This window comes from Rhinichthys klamathensis, unplaced genomic scaffold (assembly GCF_029890125.1).
Source record: "Rhinichthys klamathensis goyatoka isolate OS25496 unplaced genomic scaffold, OSU_Roscu_1.1 h1tg000672l_1, whole genome shotgun sequence".
In the NCBI taxonomy this organism is placed as follows: domain Eukaryota; kingdom Metazoa; phylum Chordata; class Actinopteri; order Cypriniformes; family Leuciscidae; genus Rhinichthys; species Rhinichthys klamathensis.
Window position 1 is genome coordinate 92,501 of NW_026607107.1, and position 21,275 is coordinate 113,775.

The window sequence follows — 21,275 nt, forward strand, 5'->3', positions numbered from 1 at the left end:
TCATCATTTCGACTTTTTGTGTCATAATTATGATTTACGAAAGCATTTTTTTTTTTTCTTGTGCGGCAGAAATGCTTTACTGGAAAATAAGATGTATATTAATTCAAATGGTTAAGTGAACAAATATTATTGAAATGCGGAGCGAAGAAAATTAAGTTTAGACTTTAAATAGTCCGTTAACGTTATCTGGCCCAATAATAACATAAAAAAATGTATGAGACTTGACAGAAAATGAATTGTTATTGATAAAGGTCTAATAGCTGATCTGCCCTACCTGAGAAGATCGTCCACTAGATGCCACTGTATTCCATCATCATAATTAAAAAAATCTAATGAAATATGTAAAATAATAGTAATGTAGAATACCGTACGAACTCTTCACAGTAAAACAAACGGGAAAGGTAATGCGAGGTGTTGCCTAGTAACAGCAGCAAAGACCGTTGGGGTTGAAAGTTCGAGCTGTCATTTTCCCGGGAACTCCACGTCACGTGACTCACCCGGCGCCTCGTGTGCAACTCTTCTCTCCGAATCAAAATGGCGGCGCCGCATGGCGTAAAACTGAAGGATTTAAAGTGTGGTTTTACGGACAACACATCAGCACAAGCGCACCAGGACGCTCAGGTCTTATTTGTGTTTCTGTTGTGTATATGCAGATGTGTGTATGAAGGTTTTGTGATGACGAGCATGTGTAGAAAAGACGCTCAGCATGTGAACACGTGGACGCGAGCGCGTGTTCGAGGCGGATGTGAAGTTATAAATCTCGAGAAATGCGCTATTGAAATCATATTAACGGCTCAAATACGGTTTAATTAGTTAGTCAAGTGTCTGAATAAAGTTTTTGAACTACAAGTTCTGATTTCAGCTGTTTAAATCGTCATACACCAGTATATATGCATTAAGGCTGAAACATGATGTTCAAAATATAAACTGTCTAAAATAAAATGTATTTCTTTTAAGCCCATAAAGGTGGGGAATATCACTGAGGGTTTGACAGATTTTACTCAATCAGTATGAAAGGCCATTAAATGAATGAAATCAAAGAATATTTTACTTCTGCACGATCTTATTCTGCTCGCAATCATCTTTGAATGGATTATTAGGTAAAACTTCTCTTCAATGCTCGTGTTTCTTATCTGAGTGTCCAGGTCAAATAACGCTGACGTGTCTCTCTCTCTCTCACACACACACCTGTCTGTCTGAGTCGAGATTCAATCTGAATCAATGAACAATCTAAAACAGTTTTAAATGTTGTCTCGCCGAGTTTGTTCTTTAGTCTTGGCCTTTAAACTTCTGTAAATCTGCTTTACTACTTAAAAATTAATGATTGATATACAGGTTTTTATTTATGCATTTCTTTTCTGGTAATTATTTGTTTAGGCTATTTGTTTTAAGTTCAACCAACTATTAAAATATAGTAAAATATATAATGGTAGCATTAATTATGTCTTTCTTTTTTTTACTGTAAAATTGTAAATGTAAGTAGCTTCACTGTACAGCTTTATTGTAGTACTAGTAATTATAGTATTTTGAATTTTTTTATTCAGATTTGTGTACTTTTTCACTCGTGACTTTTTGAAGGATTGTGAGATATTAACTCAGAATTGCCAGTCATTAACTCAGAATTTTTGAGATATCAGAATTGCGAGATATTAACTCAGAATTGCGAGATATCAGAATTGCAATATATTAACTCAGAATTGCGAGTTATTAACTCAGAATTTTTGAGATATCAGAATTGCGATATATATACTCAGAATTGCGAGATATTAGAATTGTGAGATATTAACTCAGAATTGCGAGATATTAACTCAGAATTGCGAGTTATTAACTCAGAATTTTTGAGATATCAGAATTGCAATATATTAACTCAGAATTGCGAGATATTAGAATTGCAATATATTAACTCAGAATTGCGAGATATTAGAATTGCAATATTAACTCAGAATTGCGAGATATTAACTCAGAATTGCGAGTTATTAACTCAGAATTGCGACATATCAGAATTGCAATATATTAACTCAGAATTGCGAGATATTAACTCAGAATTGCGAGATATTAACTCAGAATTGCGAGTTATTAACTCAGAATTGCGAGATATTAACTCAGAATTGCGAGTTATTAACTCAGAATTGCGAGTTATTAACTCAGAATTTTTGAGATATCAGAATTGCGAGATATCAGAATTGCGAGATATTAACTCAGAATTTTTGAGATATCAGAATTGCGAAACATAAACTCAGAATTGCAAGATATTAACTAGAGAGAAAAATTTCCTTTTTATTTATTTTTTTATTCTATGGCGGAAAAAGGCTTCTATAGTTTTAACTATTTGTACCATGGTGATGTTTACTAAAGCCCCTTTCACACAGCGCTTTGAACCCGGCAAATTGCCAGAGTGCCTTCTGTGTGAACGCAAACACGACCCGGGACTAATGCGGGGATCGATGCCGGGTTGGGGACCTAGTAACATTGCCGTGTTCAGACCCGGAACGCGCGCTGTGTGAACAAAAGCCGTAACCAATGCCGTGTCGTAATGATGGCGCTGAAGTGAAGTGAAACCAGGCTAGTGAAACGGTACGTAATGCGCTAGTTTATGATCGAATCAGAGAAAAAAATGCACAAGCGTGGTTTCTCCAGAGAGAAATCGCAGCTCATAAGCAAACTATACACGTTGCTGAGACATTACATGTCACATCGATGTCACGTGTCTTTCCGGAACATACACGGGTTGTGTGTGAACGCGCTCTCTGATTCCGGAAAATCACTGGCAGTGTGAATGAAACAAAATCAAACGAACCCGGGTCAAATCCCGGGTCGCTTTATCCGTGTATTTTCCGGAATCTCTGTGTGAAAGGGGCTTATGGGTTAACAATGGGGTTTCACAAGGGTTTTTTTTTTTTGGCCAAACATCATTTATTAGGGTAATTATTTAGCTACAGGGCAAACACTTACAATAATCTTAGTAATACCACATGTGTGATTTGAACTAATGGGAATGACTTTCTCTTACACAAATAATATGTGATTACAGGAAAGTTCACGGATAAGTGTGAATTCCTCATCGTAATGACTTTCCAGCTTTGACTTTGCAGGAATATAGAGTTTGTGGCCCGGGTTTGAATCCTCCTTATCCAATCCAGCATTGTTTTGTGTTTCGTTTTTTATCCACAGTTTGAATTTGGAAAACATGACGTTCCCGTCTTTGATCTGGATGTTGGAAAGATCTCAGACGCTCTCAGTCTCCATGGAAGCCTGGATCCTTCAATTTTATCCATCTTTCAGGAAAAGATTGCGACTGAAAGTGTGGAAAGTGAGGCGTCGCTTCTGTCAGCGCTGAGCGAGATTTTGGACAGCGTAGACGTCGAGACGTTATCACCGTTTGACGTGCTTCCTGACGCAGAGATTTTTTCAGCTCGGAAGGATCCAAACCACACAGTTAGTAGTCGCTTGTGTCTCAAGTTCTCAATATATGTAAAAAACAATAGGTTAATAGGTGCTTGTGTCACACTTTTCCCCTCACAGCTCAGGGATCTTCTGCATTCAGATCGAGCAGCAGCGCTTCAGTGCCCCAAAATCTCACAATCACCAGCTTCAAAGTCAGGAAAAGTACGTTTCCTTTGCTTTATCCTGTTGTTGACCGGACTCACGCGCAGTTCCCGTCTCCACAGCGTCACTGGTGAAATTGTTGAAGAGAAACGATATATTTGTGTAAATCAAAACCGGCTGCAACTTCTGTTCAGTCAAGTTTATTTAAAGGACATACGATACTGGATTTTTCCAGATAACGAAAGTTTAAAAATTACTTTGATACCTGAATAATTGGCCAATAGTTTTTTAAAATCTGTTAAATGAATGAAAACAAATGCAAATTACTCAAATAAGTCAAATTAAATTACTTAAAGTCCCCCTGTAGTCAATAATTTTATCCCTTAAAACTCATCTTTGATCACCAAAATGACATATTTAAACTCATATCTTGAATGTAACTCGACACCCTCGCCTCATTTAGTTTATGGGGTTCTATTAATATGCAAATAAGCCCCGCCTCCACTCACTCACTCACTCAGCTCAGAGATCCACTGGCTTGTTTTTGTAACCAGGCTCTCAAAAATTACATAAAATTTTGGATTTCGATTTATCGGCCACGGCCAATATATCGTTTATCTAGTCTGGGTTTCCCCATACTGCCTTCCCGCAGCGCGATTTTATTCACGCTGAAAGGCAGTATGGATACCATGGACCAAATTTTCGCCTCATTTAGGGAACCAATCACAGAACGGGGAGGGAGCAGCAAGACGATGACGGGTCAATGCGACACACCGAAGCAGTTTGTTTATACCTATGGATCAAACATGGCAGTAGACGCGAAGTTACCTTTCGATGCAGCCTTACGGCCGCTTCACACAGGTTTCACACCGCAAGCGCGAGCGGCACTTGAGCAGCGCGTCAGCGTAACTACATCGTCACTGCAGCTGCAGACGCGCGAGAGTATTCACACTGGAAGCGTTTGTAGACAGTGTCACAGCAGCGGCTCCAAAGCTACATATCGTTAGCCTCATAGCATAATTGCTTAAGTCATTTTGTGTTTTTTCTTGTTTTCCAAAGACATTGAAATATGACTTCGGCATTATATATAAGCGAGCAATTCTTTACAAAGACAACTATACATTTGTTTTTAGAAGTTGGTCATTTTATAACATTGATAGTCTTGAAATTTTGTAATGGGGAGGTGTACAACATTCGCATATAAGTTAAATGTAATACAACAAAACAACCCAGAAAATGGCTCCAATCTATTAGTTTCAGTCATATTTTCGATGTTTACAAGACCGCAACTCCGCGGATAAAAAAACAAAACACACAAATAAACCACACACTCGGGTTTGATTTGGGTTGTGCTAGCCTGTAGCTGTCTGTGTGTTAACGTTACATGAACTAAAAGAACGTTTATATATAATATTTTCTGGCTAGTTTACTTTAGTTTTTTTTATTTATATAATACACAACTTTCACCCAAACTGAATAATTAAAAACAAGTTTTTACCGGGTAAATCTTCTATAAATATTTTAGAGTCTTTATTTTCTTTTATTTGCCTACTCAAGTTCTTGTTAAAACTTTTTGTGGCAATTTTTGTGTGAAATCACATTTATTTTTGTCCATCAAAAGTGTGCTTTCACTTTAATTTAGCGTGAGCAATGCAGCAAAAAACAGATTCGAAACCCCCGCTTCACTGCTGCTCACGCGCCGCTCCTGGTGTGAATGCACTCACTGCTTAACATGCACGCCGAAAAAATACGCGCCGCTCACGCATGCGGTGTGAAACGGCCGTTAGATACACGCCATCGTGTAGGCTACACATAAATCTCTGACCCATCGGCCATCGTCGTCTCCCTCGTCTCATTTCTGTCGCTCTACATACGTCATCTGGTATAATCGAAACGATTGGCTATGAGCTACGTACAGGCGCATTTGATAGACATTCTTAGCACCCAATAAACGGCTCTGGGCATTCGTAAACCACGCCTCAAATACGAGAAAATGAACATGTGGTTCCCAGACCCAAGTCTCAACGAGAATTGGGTCTGGCGTTAGCCAGGCTATCGTTTATCGGCCTTTAAATATAAACAGTTATCGATATCGGGAAAAATTTTCATATCGGCGCATCCCTATATAATACATAACTCCCCTTTTGAATAATAAAAACACCATCTCTGTGTCGCTTTTACAGCATTTCAAATCCCTAAGCCGAAGAAGCAGCTCTAAGTGCCGATTAATCGGCAAAAACAGTATATCGGTCAACCTCTAGTTTAATGCCAGTGTTTTGTGTGGTTTTGTCCATCAGGAGGTGGTGATATCGGACAGACAGTTGAGACCCCGTCGCCATTTGGAAACCCAGAGTAAGATCTCACAGCGAGCCGACGATGAGAAGAACCCGAGAGAGAGCAAGAGGAGCGCGAGAAGCTTTCGCATCGAATCCGACACGATATTCCCACAAGACGAGCGGGAATTCCTCGCAGATTTAGTGAGACACATGCATCCGTACTGCATCAGGACCAATCCGGAGGAAGAGGTCCATGTGTCTGTGGAGGAAGAGGAAGAGGAGGAGTTTGTAGATGTTGAAGGTTACGAGGAACCGGAAGAGAACCAATCAGGACAAGGACTAGATCCAAAAGCAGAAAGCGGCTCATCTCTGATACCCAAATCTGAAGAGGATCGGGATGAAGATGTGTGTAGAAACAGCGGAAATATCTCGTCTTTAGACGAACGTGTTTTGATGACGACTCCTCAGCGAAGAAGCGCTTTACTCAAAACCAGGGGGAAAAACAGGAAAACGGTGACATTTGCAGTCAATTTAACCTTCGTTCACGAGATTCCTCCTGACGATGATTCCGACTCGGAATCCACATCCTCTAAAAGTGACATCACTTCCCCTCAGAAGCCCAAAGCACTCAGTCTGCAACAGTACCGTCTCCTCAGACAGAACAAACAACCTCGTGAAGAGACACGAATGGACTATCGGACGAAATGGCCTTCGCTTCCCGACTTTCCCAGGGAGCTTCCGGCTATTCTGCCGGATTTGTTTAGAATCGGCCCGAAGTTGAATGTAAACACACATTGTTGTGCGATAGATAAAGCTCCAACTGTTGAGGTGAAGATATCGGCATCCCAGCCACGAGTAATCACACGTTCCTCGCGTGTAAAGCTCAGAACGCCCGCAGATCTTTGCACTGATCCTCCAAACCCGGTTCTAGTGCGCCTGAAGCCCACACTATCATCGGGGATGAACACGCAGCCGGCGCGAACACACTCCCAAACTGACGTCTGTGTTTCTTGTGAAGAGGTTCGACTCGCCGAGGTCGTGCCTGTGATCATTAAAGCTACAGATTCACCAACGCGAGCCGGATCAGAACCGTCAGCTCCGTCGGACTCGGTACTGATGCCCACGAGCGTCGCAGAGAACCCCGAAGGACAGCAGAACCAGAGCCCGTGTGGAGAAATCGGTGAGCTGACCGTCCAGAATGGACTTTTAAACTATTAAAATGCTTTCAAAGCAGGGTAATTATCGTTAATTAAAACTAAAACCATTTATGAAATAAAACTATTTTTGTTACTTGGAACAAATGTGAACTGAAATACAATATACAACTTATTTTAGTTGTACTTGATGTAAAAAATTTAGGAAAACTAAATGGACAAATTTTATTTAAAAATAAAATTATAAAAATATAACAAATGTTACTAAAAACTGAATTTTGAAATTAAAACGGAAAATATCATTAAAATAGAATCTGAATAGGCATTTGCAATAACAACAAAATTACTAAAATGAAATTGGAGAATATAAAAACAAAAATGTATAAAATATTTATAGAATAATAAAAACTAGAAACTAAGTAGACAATAAAAACTAAATAAAAACAAACTAATTAAAATGACAAACACAGAACAAAAAGACTATAAATAAAATGAAAACGGAAAATTTGAAAACAAAACATTTAAAATATTTATTAAAACTAACAGAAACTAGAACCTAAATAGACAATAAAAACCAAATAGAAAAAAACAACAAACTAATAAAAATGACAAAAACACAAAAAAAACTATACTATAACTAAAATATAAAAACATAACATTTATTTACAAAAACTATAATAGAAACTAAATAGACGAAAAAAATTAAATGGAAAAAAATAATTAAAATGACAAAAACAACTAAAATGACAATGGAAATTTTTTTTTTTTTTATGTACAAAAACTATAATAGAAACTAGAAATTAAATAGACAAGGAAAAATCGAGAAAAGACAAACTAAAATTCAAATGAAAAATATAAAATCAAAAACGAATTCGAAATTTTTATAAAAACTATAACACTTTATCGGTATAACAGTATAAATAAATAGCAGTAAATAACAGTTTCAAAGCATTTCATGTTGTGTTTATTTTGCAGGAATTGAAGCCACTGATCTGACCAGCCTTTTGGAGCAGTTCGAGACTCAAGGTAAATGATAAATGCATGTTTGGTTATTAAACTTTAAGACAATATTGTCACAGATTTAATGCAGTCAGAGATGCACGAGTTATTAAAGCACAATCGTTAAAGTTGTGATTGAAGTTCTTTAATGGCTTAATAGCTTTTGTAGAACAGCTGGAATGAATAATGTTTGTATGTTCCGGGTTTAAATCTCTAGAAACATAACCGAAGATTATTATAGCAACTAACTAGTTAATATTTGTCGTTCCTACCGTTAATGTGAGTCAAACTGTGTTGTTTCTCTGCAGCTTCTGAAGGGCCGAATCTTCCAGACGTTTCCCGGGATGAGCATCAGGATCGCCGGCCGATGGATCTCAGTAGCACTGCAGGTCAGAGGTCATATAGTTAGTGGACTGACCACCAGCTGTCGGGTGGAAACCTCATATCTCATATTTTATCATTTTTATTTTGTTCATAAATTAGAGATGCAATTAGGGATATATCGGCCACCATATCGGTATCTGCCGATATACGTTCATTTTTATTGTTAGCGTTATTGGCCGGATAAGATAGTTTGTCTGAAATACTGTATTAAAGCTGATAAATAATGTATTATTTCCTTCAGCTGAGACTCTTCAGATGCGCACTGTTCAACATAATGGTTTTTAATTACTTGAAATATGATTGAAATCACTTCAAAAAAGGAAAATACAGTAAAGTGCAACATGTGTCTGACATATCGGCTACATAAAGTTATAATGAGAACATTATAATTTAGTTTGAGGCATGGATCTTAATGGTGAGACTTTTGTTTTTGTAATCAGGCTCTCAAAGATTATATAACAATTTGGATTTAGATTTATCGGCTAATATATTGGTTATCGGCTTTCAAATATAAAGAATTATCGGTTATCGGTATCGGCCAAAATGTTCATATCGGTGCATCCCAATCATAAATCATTACTATTAGTCACCCTTTACGTCCGTCTGTGGGTGTTGCAAATATTTAACCGATGAAAAGTATTAAAAACAGCTTGTGACTAAACCTCGTAACTCCATTGGCTCCTCAAACTGTCAGTCAAACCTCGTAACTCCGCCCCCTCCTCTATGTCGCTGCTTGTTTGCAATGCAATCGTGAATAAAGAACTGGTTGTCTGAATAACTACAGCTTTTCTTTACTCAAGAAACTATATATATATATAAGTCTGTGCTACAATTAATCAAATCCAAAATAAAAGTTTGTTTACACAATGTGTGTACTGTGCATAAATATTTTGTATATAAAAATACACACACATGCATGTATATATTTAAGAAATATTTGAATGTGAATACTGTATATATATATTATAATATATATATATTTATCTTTTATAGCACATTTTTCTTAAATATATACATGCATGTGTGTGTGTTTATATATACAAAATAATTATACACAGTACACACATTATGTAAACAAACTTTTATTTTGGATTCTATTAGTCGTGATTATTGGTTGCACAGACCTATATATATATATATATTTATAAAGGCTAATATAATATTTTAAGTTGGCACCCAACTTAAAGATTTATTTTATTTGTGCACTTAAAAAAGCTCTTTAAAGTCTTACATTTGATTTTAAAAACTGCAGATACCCTGTATTAGCAAAAAAATGTGCAAGTAAAAGCAAAGGCTTGGCATTCGGAAGAATGCAGATGAGACATCATGAATATGCTAATGAGAGCATGATGTCATCAGGGTGTTTTCGAGCAGGCTTTAGTTAGTGTCCATTGAGAGCAGTGGGTGATTTGACTATAGTTTCATGATGATTTGTTTCTCTCCAGGACTAACTCCACCCGCCACTCCTCCACATCAGACCTGGAAGCCCCTGGTGCCCGTCAAAGCCACGAAGTCCAGCAAAACCATTCAGATTATCGAACCTCGCCCATTGCCGCCCAGCAAAACTCATTCAAAACTTCCCACCTTCACTCCTGTGTCGAATCCCGCTCAACTTTTCCTGGATCACGATTACTGTGGGATTCAGGGAAGCAAGACGTCGTTCGACTCGGTTTCGAACCCTTGCGATTACAGGGTGTTGTTGTCACCTGACAGCTCGCCCTGCAGGATAAACACGTTTGAGGAGGCGGAGTCTCTGAGGGGGCGGGGCTTGCGTTTCTCCTCCCCCTCTCCGAGCCCATTGGACCGTGGGAGGAGGAAGAGGCGGGGTTACGATGGAGGATACCGACGCTCCAGCTCAAGGTCATCGTGCTCTTCTTGTTCTTCATCGTCATCATCGTCGTCGTCATCTCCTTCCAGGTCTCGTTCACCGCCCAGAAAAAGGTAATGGAAGCTGTTGCTACTACAGTAAAATGTTGTTAAAATAATCGCCCTGTAATCTATCATTTTATCCGTTAAAACTCATCTTTGATCACCAAAATTACATATTTAAATGCAAAAATACGTCTTTATGCTTTAAAATATCTTGAATGTAACTCGACACCCTTGTCTCATTAAGTATACGTGGTTCTATGAATATGCAAATGAGCCCCGCCTCCACTCACTCACAGCAGCTCCACTCGTTGATGATCACACGGGAAAAAAAGCTGGATTTCCACCACAGAGGGACTTTAACCAGATTTATATTTAATAATTTATATGGATCCATTTAACATAACACAGCATTATTTACCAGCAAATATATATTTATACCTGTATGCATATATATATATACACACACACACTAACATTATAAGATAATTGTTTTTTTTATGCGTGCGTCCAAGTCAATGTAACAATAAAGAGCATTATTTACATGTTTAAGTTTTCAAAAATCAGTTCAAACTCTCCAACTCTTACTGTTTTTGCTACTGAAGTTTAATCCGGACACTATTAAAACATCTCGTAATTAAATCTGTTTGCGTTTTGCTGATGATGTTTATTCAGGTACAGGTCAAGGCATTCTGGAAGCAGTTCCTCCTCGCGCTCCAGTTCACGCTCGTCGTCTTCTTCTTCTTCTCCTCCTCGCGAGCGCCGATCCAGATCCAGATCCAGATCTTTATGTGGCTCTCGATCCGGTTCACACTCGCCGGAGCCGGACTGGAGTGAGTCTCGCTGCACATGGAAGAGGTCAGTGGGAACAGTGGGAAAACTAGGGCTGGATTCACCTACCTATCACGTTTCTTTTGTTTACAGAATCGACATTAAAGGTGCAGTGTGTAATATTTAGGAGGATCTGTTGACAGAAATGCAATATCATAAACATAACTGTATAAAGACCTTAAATAATGAAGCGTTATGTGTTTATTAGCTTAGAATGAGGCGTTTCTCTCTACACACACCGCGGGTCCGCTTACATCCACATGTTTCTATGGTGGCCCTGAGCGGACAAACGCGTTTTGTCACCATGTTGTTCTTCGTGATAAGAAGCTGCTAAAGTCAGCGAATAAAACACTGACACAATGATGAACAAGTCACAATAATATTCGTGAATTTTTTAATGTATCTTTGTAAAGAAACCTCATTGCTTAACTGGCTCCTCTCTGCTGTCTCAGACGACGACATCACTTCCTGTCGGCCACCGTTGGGTGCAATTCACAACCTCACCACTAGATGCTGCTAAACTTACACACTGCACCTTTAATTCAAATTAAATTGCTTTATTTTTTTCCTTGCTTATAGACGAGGTTGACAAAAGTTAGCCACTTTTGTTCCAACTGAGGATGAAATGTGTCGTTATATATGAGAGTTTAGTGACGTAATATCACAAGTGTGCGTGTGAAAGCGGCGTGAGCCTGAACGCACTGAAAGCCCTCGCGCTGCGCGTATACTGAGAGACAGATGAACGATTCATCTTTAAAACACTGTGATCTCCATTCAAACACACGCAATCTTTCAATTCGTCTGTCTATTAAACTTTGATAAATCATATCGCAGCATCCAAAGCTGTGTTGGCGCTGACCCGGAGAGAGTCGTCATGAAACCGCTTTACAAACAGTGTTTTCAACATCATAGGATCATTATTTCTGTGATACAATAGTTCAAATTATCATAGAAATACTGAGATAAAAGTTTAAAGTTCAAATATAAACACTGATGTCTACAGTAGCGATCACAATAGAGTAAATCAGCCTTTGATAGAAACTTGCCGCTTAAAATAACGCATTTATCGATTACATGGACAAGTGACTGTTAAAAATGTATTTGTTATTGAATCATTTATTAAAGAAAGTGTAGTGTATGATGCTTCTGAAATGAAACTCAGAAAGATGTGATGAATAGTTTTTGTAAATGACTCACACTTATACAGACTGTACATGTATAAGATGTGATGACGCTTTTCCCGATGGTCTAGTAATAAAAAAATACTTGTAGATTCACAAAAATCGCAATACATATCGTATCGGCACCCAAGGTTCGTGATGGTATCGCATCGGGAGATAGGTGTCCCGCCCCAGCCCTAGTGTTACTGTGATCCTCTCGTGTTGGATTGCGAGTCTAAATCAGTGGTTCTCCACAGTCGCAGACAGAAGGAGCTGAACCGGCTTCGGGAAGAGGCTCGCAAACTCCGCCAGCAGAAAGCCATCGTAAGTCCACGGTTATCTCTCATCAAAGTCGGCGCTGATGTATAGGAATGTCAAGTTCATTTGTGTATGCATGTGTACATATGTGACCCTGGACCACAAAACCAGTCACATGGGTCAGTTTTTTTTAAATTGAGATTTATACATTATGAATAAATAAGCTCTCCATTGATGTATGGTTTGTTAGGATATGATAATATTTGGCCGAGATATGACTATTGAAAATCTGGAATCTGAAGATGCAAAATAATCGAGACATTGAGAAATCTCCTTTTTAAAGTTGTGCATTTATGTTGGCGATTGTGCTGCATTCACTCGATTCACTGTTTTATATATTTACGATAGGAAACTTACAAAATATCGTCCTGGAACATGATCTTTACTTAATATCCTAATGATATTTGGCATAAAAGAAAAAAATACGGATCATTTTGACCCATATTATAATGTATTGTTGGCTATTCCACAGATACACCCGTGCGACTCGAGACTGGTTTTGTGATCCGGGGTCACGTGTGTATATATAGTTAATAAACTCCAGAAGGAATTATAACTTTTGTTAGTTTTTTGTTTGCATAAGGAAAATATACAGAGGATCTTTGGATTTGATTTCTGTTAAGTTTATCTGTACTCTATATTTCTCAAATAAAAAAAGGATGCTGATGTGTGTGTGTGTGTGTGTGTGTGTGTGTGTGTGTGTGTTTGATCCTCAGGAGGAGCGTAGGGTTGTGTATGTGGGAGGAATCCGCGGAAACATGTCGCCTTCCGACCTCAAAGATCGATTCTCGCTGTTCGGGAAGGTCGAGGACTGTACAATCCACATCAGGAGTCACAGGTGAGATTCACAAACTCCTCATGAGCTTCAGTTTCTGTTCTGCTGATTCACACTGCCGTTCAAAAGTTGTGGATCGGTACAATTTTTTATGTTTTTAAAAGAAGTCTCTTCTGCTCACCAAGGTTTGATTTAAATTACAAAAATATTGTTAAATATTATGAAAATTAAAAAAAAAACTGTTATATAATTTATTCCTGTGATCAAAGCTGAATTTTCAGCATCATTACTCCAGTCTTCAGTGTCACATGATCCTTCAGAAATCACTCTAATATGATGATCAAGAAACATTTATGATTATTATCAGTGTCGAAAACAGTTGTGTACAATTTTTTTTTCAGGATTGTTTGATGAATATAAAGTTGAAAAGAACAGCATTTATTTGAAATAGAATCTTTTGTAACATTATAAATGTCTTTACTGTCACTTTTGATCAATTTAATGCGTCCTTGATGAATAAAAGTATAGATTTATTTTATTTTATTCCCCCAAATAATTAAATAAAGATTCTTACTGACCCCAAACTTTTGAACGGTAGCGTATAATGTTATAAAAGCTTCTATTCCAGATACAGGCTGTTCTTTTGAACTTTCTATTCATCAAAGAATCCTGAAATAAAAATGTAAATAACTGTTTTCAACACTGATAATAATCATAAATGTGTCTTGAGCATCTTTCAGATCCTCATATTAGAGTGATTTCTGAAGGATCATGTGACACTGAAGACTGGAGTAATGATGCTGAAACTCAGCTTTGATCACAGGAATAAATTACACTTTACTGTATATTCACATAGAGAACAGCTGATTTACACTGGAGTAATATTACACTGTTTTTGCTCAAATAAACACAGCCTTGGTGAGATCCAAATCTTTTGACTGGTAGTGTGTGTTCTCAGTGTGTTTCTGTTCTCTCCTTCTAGAGATAACTACGGCTTCGTCACGTATTACAGCAGAGACGCCGCTTACGCTGCCATCGAGAACGGGGGTAAACTGAGGCGCTCAGACGAGCTTCCCTTCGACCTTTGCTTCGGCGGCAGACGCCAGTTCTGTAAATCCAACTATGCAGATTTAGGTTGGTCTGAATGATTCTCATATTAGCTGTAATGAGCAGGAATACATTGTCCTTTAAGCGCAACCGAGCAAGTCGAACCCAGAATTAGGGCTGCACAATTGACCCTTCGCATGGAGTTTGATTGACAGGCGATCTGACCAATCATAATCCGCCAAATCCGCCATTTTTGTCTGACAAAACAGTCAGGAGAGTTAGTAGACTAACATTGGAGAATTTGAACTTGAGAAACCGTGTCCTGACGTCTTTCCAAGGTTAAAACACATTCCTTCTGATGTTCATTCATGTTTATTCAGGGTTTATGCAGGAATCATAGAGATGAATTTACTACCTTTTACTACCTTTTTTACTACCTCCACAATATTTTTTACTACCAACACGACATATATTCTATGTAACGTTACAATGTTCTCAATATAATTCATAATCCCACGTTTATAATGAACAACGCGTTATGGTTATTGTGTTATTAAAAACTGTGTACGCAGAGGGGCGGGGTGACCAAAGCTTATTATCATTTAAAGGCATGTGATTGTGCACTGAAACGGCGTGCTGAAAACAGAGCTATTTTTGAGCTGGTAAAATGAGTGTTTTCTTAAAATACTAATGAGACTTTTTGATAAAAGTATATTACAAAGTTTTCATTTAGACCCTAAAGATTCATATTAACTTGTACAAAAATGGCATTATATGACCCCTTTAACCCTAGCCCTTGAGTTATCCTAACCATTACGTTAGCCCTTAGCCCTAATAAGGTGAATAATAACCTTGGCACTTAAAAACAAATGACACTTAACAGCCATAAACTTTAATAAAGATTAATAATAAAGTGTGTCACATCACACACACTTACCCACAAACACACATTCTCACACACACAGACTTAAGCAGTGAAATTACTATCCCAAAACAGCAATTTATTTAATCACATCTCTAAATGTGCTTCAAATATGGCACTGCTTTGCTCCTCCCTCACGCGAACCCGTTAAATATTTTCAATTAGGGATGCACGATACCACTTTTTGCAGAACGAGACGGATACCAATACTTTCATTTTTGGTACTCGCCGATATCGATACCGTAACCGATCCCTGAATTTTCACTGCATTTGTCATTTTTAAATGTATTAGTAGATAAACCAAAAGAATATAAATCATATTAGTTGGCTTAATTTGTTCATCAAATATATATTTCCTTCAGATATTTTCATGCTTAATTAATCCTGCTAAAAAGCATGCTTCTGTTTCTGTCACTGTTCATTCTATTGCTCTATCATATTTTATCTTTCATTTAATACAGGGTATACACAGAAATTCTTAAAATGAATTTAATACCTTTTAATACCTTCACTATATTTTTTAATACCATCACGACTTCAAGATGCAACTGTAGTGGCGTATATAGAGACAAGTAAAGTAATGAAATATCTTCGAAAACTTGCATTTCCCCATAATGTCCAGGGTTTTTTCCTTGGTCAAAATTGGTCTTCGGTGGTGGCCGACAGACACTTATCCTTTCTTGCCCTTTTTAAAAAAAAAAATACTTCTTTGCTGGACGTGATAATTGTTTTGGTATAATCATATCAATATCAAAAAGTAGAATAAAAACGGAGCATTAAAAAGTTTATTTTAAAAGTTTATTGAAGTCAAATTTTCTACCATATACTGTAAAATTTAACAGAATTAGCTGCCAGATACTTTTTTTTTTTTTAAATTAAATAACAAAAATTGCTGCTAGATAACAACTTGCTTTGCACTTTTTTTCTGGTTTCACCTCACTCCAGTCTAAACTAATTTTTTTTTTTTTTCAATGTTTCTACACATTATAACATAAATAACCTGAAAATACTACGTAGTTTACAACATACATGAATTGTTTGTTCATATTACTTCACAGTGCATTAAAGGTATTGTAGGTAGAATTTTTTAAAAAAACTTTTTGCCAAATTTGTTTAAACTTTCTATATATATCAATGCATAATTAAAATGTAAGTACTCTGGAAAAGAGAGTATAAAAATCGAGTGTCTGTAGTCCTCTCAGGGCTGTAATAAACACAGCTACTTATCTCCATTCACTTCCACCCCCTCCATTCTGGGCTCCTTCCAAAACCACGCCCCCAAAACACATGAACGTGCGATGCCGACAGCTCACAGCTGGAGGACGCGCTTACCAGCGCCCAGCGGAGAGGAGCAGTGCATGTAGTGACATCATGTCAGACTCACATGTAATAAAATACCTAACTTTATCATTATGAATATAAACAACTAACATGGCTGTTAATACTCACTATCAAGCTAGCATATCGATACTGTTAAAGTTTAAAATATATTGAGTTTGATTCGTTAACGAGCTAGTAACATAAAGCAAAGCTAAAAACAGGTTGCATTGATACACGTTTTCCCATTACAATCAGTTACACTGTGATGAAGGTGAATTTTGTGTAAGATTCATAACATATACGCCGTGTTTTGCCTGTAATTGTGTCTCTTACTAGTCTCTTACCCTCCTTGAGTCAAACGAGTGCGCGCATGTGGGCAGCGCATGTAGCAGCGGGGGTGTTGCCATGGTTGCGAGAGAGTGACAGTCGCCTAAGCCAATCCTTTGTTTCGTCCCGGAAGGAAATAATGAGCTGTGTTTAGTGCAGATTAAACGGTCTAGAGTCACTCGATTTTTATACTCTTTTTATCAAAATACTTACATTTTAATTATGCATTGATATATATAGAAAGTTTAAACAAATTTGGGAAAAAGTTTTTTAGACCAAAAACGACCTACCCAACCTTTAACTAATGTTAACAAATACAACTTTTGATTTCAATAATGTAGGCTATATGGTGAAATTGACATTAAGAAAGATTAATTAATGATGTAGACGTGCAGTTTATTAATAGTTCATGTTAACTAATGTAGTTAACTAGATTTTAATAAATGGAACCATATTGTGTTACCGATTCAGAAGTCCCATGAGGACAGATCCGTTGTGTTAACCATTCATTAAAGTGACGCGTCATTAGCGGACGTGTACGCATTGTGTGGTTATCCCATCAGTTAGGACATCGCACAAAATTTGTGTCAACAAATAGTTTTTTTTAGGATAGATTTTTCCTTTATTGAAAGTGTGGTTATGTCAGCTGAATGTGGCACACGCCGTGAGAAAAGATAAGGCAACGTTTTTTTAGCACAATTCACACACAGCGGGAAATAAATTTCCAATTGCGCCACGTGAAACTTCGGTCTTCCGACCTTTTACCATCGTGTCTGTCAATTGATTTTGATTAATATGAGCGAGGGAGAGAGAGCAAGAGTGAATTGAGTGCGCGCGCGCAGCCGGGGCTCTCTCTCTGTTCCTTCTTTCAGTTAACATGCACCCTGTCACAAGCGTAGCAGTCAGTCGTCTACATTAGGCTACTCACCGATCAAATATGGCTTTGGCGGCCGACTGATGACTGAAATAGAAGCGAACTCGCGAACAGGTTGGGCAGCAAGCCAGGCCAGCCGGGTACCCAGTTTGTTTCAGCGCGCGCGAACGAACAAACACCACGTCACATGATATCGCACAGGTCCTACTCGCAACATATAAATAAATCCACGCGAATTTTAGAACAAAGTCCTGCACTTAACACAAATTGAAACTCATAGGCCTAGTTGGATGGGGGTTAGAAAATTTACTACTTCGTCAGATGACGTTTACTACTTTTTACTACTTTTTACTGGCCTTAATTTGGCATAATTTAATTTACTACCTTTTACTACCTTTTACAACCCCGCGGAAACCCTGTTATTTGATGCTATAAATGAACTAGAAGGACGAGATGATCGGTTCACGAGCAGCTTTAACTGAGGCTCTAGTGATCTGTCAGACACATTAAAGAGCCACAAAATGGTATTTATTGTTTAAATTTCTTTAATAAATTACCAAATTTTAAAGTTAAGACTAGGGATGGGACGATTACCGGTTTCACGATAAACCACGATAAAATGTCCTGGCGGTTAGTATTATCGTTTAAAATTTAATTATCATAAAAACCGTGTTTGATTATCGTGATTTTGAAAACTCGCGGTAACGTAAATCCTGTCCAGCCAGAATCAGTCTGACGCAAGCGCGAGCAGGCGCGCAGATGCAATGTTGTTTTTTTGCGCGAGAAGACATGGCGGAAGGCAGTGACAGCGCACGGGAGATTTTTCAGCCATCCAAGAGGACAAAATCGGAGGTATGGTCGTATTTTGGCTATTACAAGAGTCCCGAGGGCAATTTAATCGAGGATGGGCATCCTGTCTGCAAATCTTGCAAGAGGAAAGTCGCTGCAAAAGGGGGAAACACGTCAAATCTGCTAAGTCATCTAACGTTACGTGACAACCGCCCACTGAGTTAATTTTTACCTTAATACCACAACTAACTTGGGCAAATAATTAGACAAAAAATTTATTGGAGATGAATTATTTCATTATCTCACTTGTAATTATTGCAAAGCTTCCGCGAAGAGAAAAGTTTTACAGCAAGTGGATTTGAGCCAAGACGAACGAACATATTCAAACTATTAAGGGTGACATTTAAGGGATATTGTATTCATTCATAGTAAACTTATTACAGTTTTATTTTTTATTTTTTACCACAGAAATAATTTCAGGGACATGAAATATTGAATTGTGATTAACTTAATGTTTTTAAATCTTACCGGTTTATAAATCCATTATACAAGTTACAGTGTCCAAATCAATCGTAAAGTAAATGTGATCACTACAACAATATTATAGTAGTATTAATACTAAATTACTCTGATTTAATTTTCAATACAATCAAAACTGAGACGCAAGACATACACATTTGAATGAAACCAGAGATTGCGTCCGCGGTGATCCGAGACATGGATGTGCGCTGTGTAGTGCGTTGCTATTTACAACAGTCATTATAAGTATTCCAGTAGTTTAGTCACCCTGACCCAACCAACATATTTTGTTCATTTAAAGTGTGTGTGTGTGTGAGAGAGAGAGAAAGTGATTTATTATTTATTAATAATAATAATATTCAGTCACACACATCCATAAGTGTTATTATCATTATTAATGATAGGGTTTAATGATAGGTTAATTAAAACCTGCACTAGGAAAACTTATACCTCTCACTCTCAGGGCTCCATGTTAATGTTAATATAATGTTGATGCTTAAAAAAGTGCATATTACTGCTAATTGTATTTTTTGTTTGTTGATTTTCAAATGTTTTCAGGGTGAGCATCAGTTCTTTTTGAACATTTCCATCTCATTTTAACAAAACCGTGATAATATTGATAATCGTGATAACTTTGGTCACTATAATCGTGATATGAAATTTTCATACCGTCCCATCCCTAGTTAAGACTTTGTTTCATATCAAAAGTAACCCAAAAGTAAGCTGGTCCGTCCATGTGTTGTCAGTGTCTTTGCTCCTCGATGTATTTTTCACTGTGTGAGAACATGGTGTGCGTGAGAGAGGCGTGGCTTGTCGGACATAGCAACAGTAACTAAAGGGGGTGGGTCTTTGCGAACGGTCAATTGCACACATGCACTGCGATTAGTCCCCCGGTAGTCAATCATTTTATCCCTTAAAACTCATCTTTGATCACCAAAATTACATTTTTAAGTTTTTTACTTAAAAAAAAAAATCTTGAATGTAACTCGACACCCTTGCCTCATTTATTATTCGCGGTTCTATGAATATGCAGATGAGCCCCGCCTCCACTCACTCCCTCAGCTCAGAGATCCACTGGTTGACGAGCACACGTTGATCTGATTGGTTACAAGGTCGTTTGTGACGTCAGAAACACCAGCGATTTCAAACCGTGTTTTTGAGACTGTCTTTGGTTCACTGCAGTTTTAAGCAGGAAATACTCAGCAATGCTGTCGACTTATGAACTTACACATGGTTTAAGCGTATTAATAACACCACAGACACATAAACAACATTAAAAGCTGGATTTACACCACAGGGGGACTTTATATCATTGATTGTGATTTGATTACGTGATTAGATTCTGATGCACGATATAAAAAGGGAAGTTTTTAATTTCTGATATCTTGTGTTTGTGTTTTAGATTCTAACCGGGACGTCGATGGCTCGTCGAGGAGCCGATGCGAGTCGTTCGACTTCGACGCGCTTCTGAAACAGGCTCAGAGACAGAAGAGGTAGCGGCAAAGACTCGACGTTCCCTCAGAGCACTGAAACAAACCAGTTTACCTGCGAACCAGCTTAAATCGCCAATTTAATTGCTGGTTTACAGTTCAAGACATGTTTTGGACACTTTCGTTCTGGTTTTGGCTGGTCACTCATCATGACTCAACAAGTTGGTTTACTTGCAATAAAACTAGCTTGTTCCAGTAACTGTTCAAACTGGTTTAAAGGAGTATTCTGGGTTTAGCACAAGTTAAGCTCTATTAAAGGGTTAGTTCACCCAAAGATGTAAACTCTGTCAGTAATTACTCTCCTTCGTGTTGTTCAACCCCGTAAGACTTTCATTCATCTTCAAAAGACAAATTAAGATATTTTTGATTAAATCTGAGAGCTGTCTCACTCCTCCATAGGCTTCTGTGTTATTGAAACCGGCCCAGAAAGTTATTAAAGACATCGTTAAAATAGTCCGAGTGACTACAGCGGCTCAACCTTAAGTCATCAAGCGACGAGAATACTTTCTGTGCGCCAAAAACACACAAAAATAACGACTTTATTCAACTCTTCATGTTCTTCTCTGTGGGCCTCGAGTGAGTTCGCGTAGTGTAACAGCGCAGCGCTTCTGGTGTACGTCACACACATCTCACACACACACACACACATGACCAGCGTCGGCCAATAGTGAGCCT

General features: G+C 37.8%; 1 protein-coding gene and 1 long non-coding RNA gene across 2 annotated transcripts in view; one reads left to right on the plus strand and one right to left on the minus strand.

Moving 5' to 3' along the window:
* Nucleotides 1–8,372, minus strand: part of LOC130076626 (uncharacterized) — a 12,472-nt gene extending 4,100 nt beyond the window's left edge. Inside the window, exon 1 of the long non-coding RNA XR_008805672.1 lies at nucleotides 8,248–8,372. This is a non-coding gene — a long non-coding RNA (uncharacterized LOC130076626). The remainder of the gene's footprint in view (nucleotides 1–8,247) is intronic.
* On the plus strand, nucleotides 467–20,924 carry LOC130076617 (peroxisome proliferator-activated receptor gamma coactivator-related protein 1-like). The gene is made up of 12 exons (XM_056241757.1): nucleotides 467–621; nucleotides 3,172–3,435; nucleotides 3,523–3,606; nucleotides 5,844–7,002; nucleotides 7,952–8,002; nucleotides 8,284–8,364; nucleotides 9,805–10,300; nucleotides 10,904–11,086; nucleotides 12,477–12,543; nucleotides 13,254–13,375; nucleotides 14,295–14,446; nucleotides 20,513–20,924. Exons 1-12 carry the CDS (start codon nucleotides 535–537, stop codon nucleotides 20,605–20,607), a joined length of 2,841 nt encoding a protein of 946 aa, XP_056097732.1. The 5' UTR covers nucleotides 467–534; the 3' UTR covers nucleotides 20,608–20,924.
* The last annotated feature ends 351 nt before the right edge of the window (nucleotides 20,925–21,275 follow it).

What these genes read in the sequence shown, in the direction of transcription:
- LOC130076617 (XM_056241757.1), top strand. Translation starts at nt 535, where the DNA reads ATGGCGGCGCCGCATGGCGTAAAACTGAAGGATTTAAAGTGTGGTTTT. An exon ending in GGAGCAGTTCGAGACTCAAG is followed by an intron (nt 8,003 to 8,283) that starts GTAAATGATAAA and finishes GTTTCTCTGCAG; the next exon opens with CTTCTGAAGGGCCGAATCTT. An exon ending in TCCGCCAGCAGAAAGCCATC is followed by an intron (nt 12,544 to 13,253) that starts GTAAGTCCACGG and finishes TTTGATCCTCAG; the next exon opens with GAGGAGCGTAGGGTTGTGTA.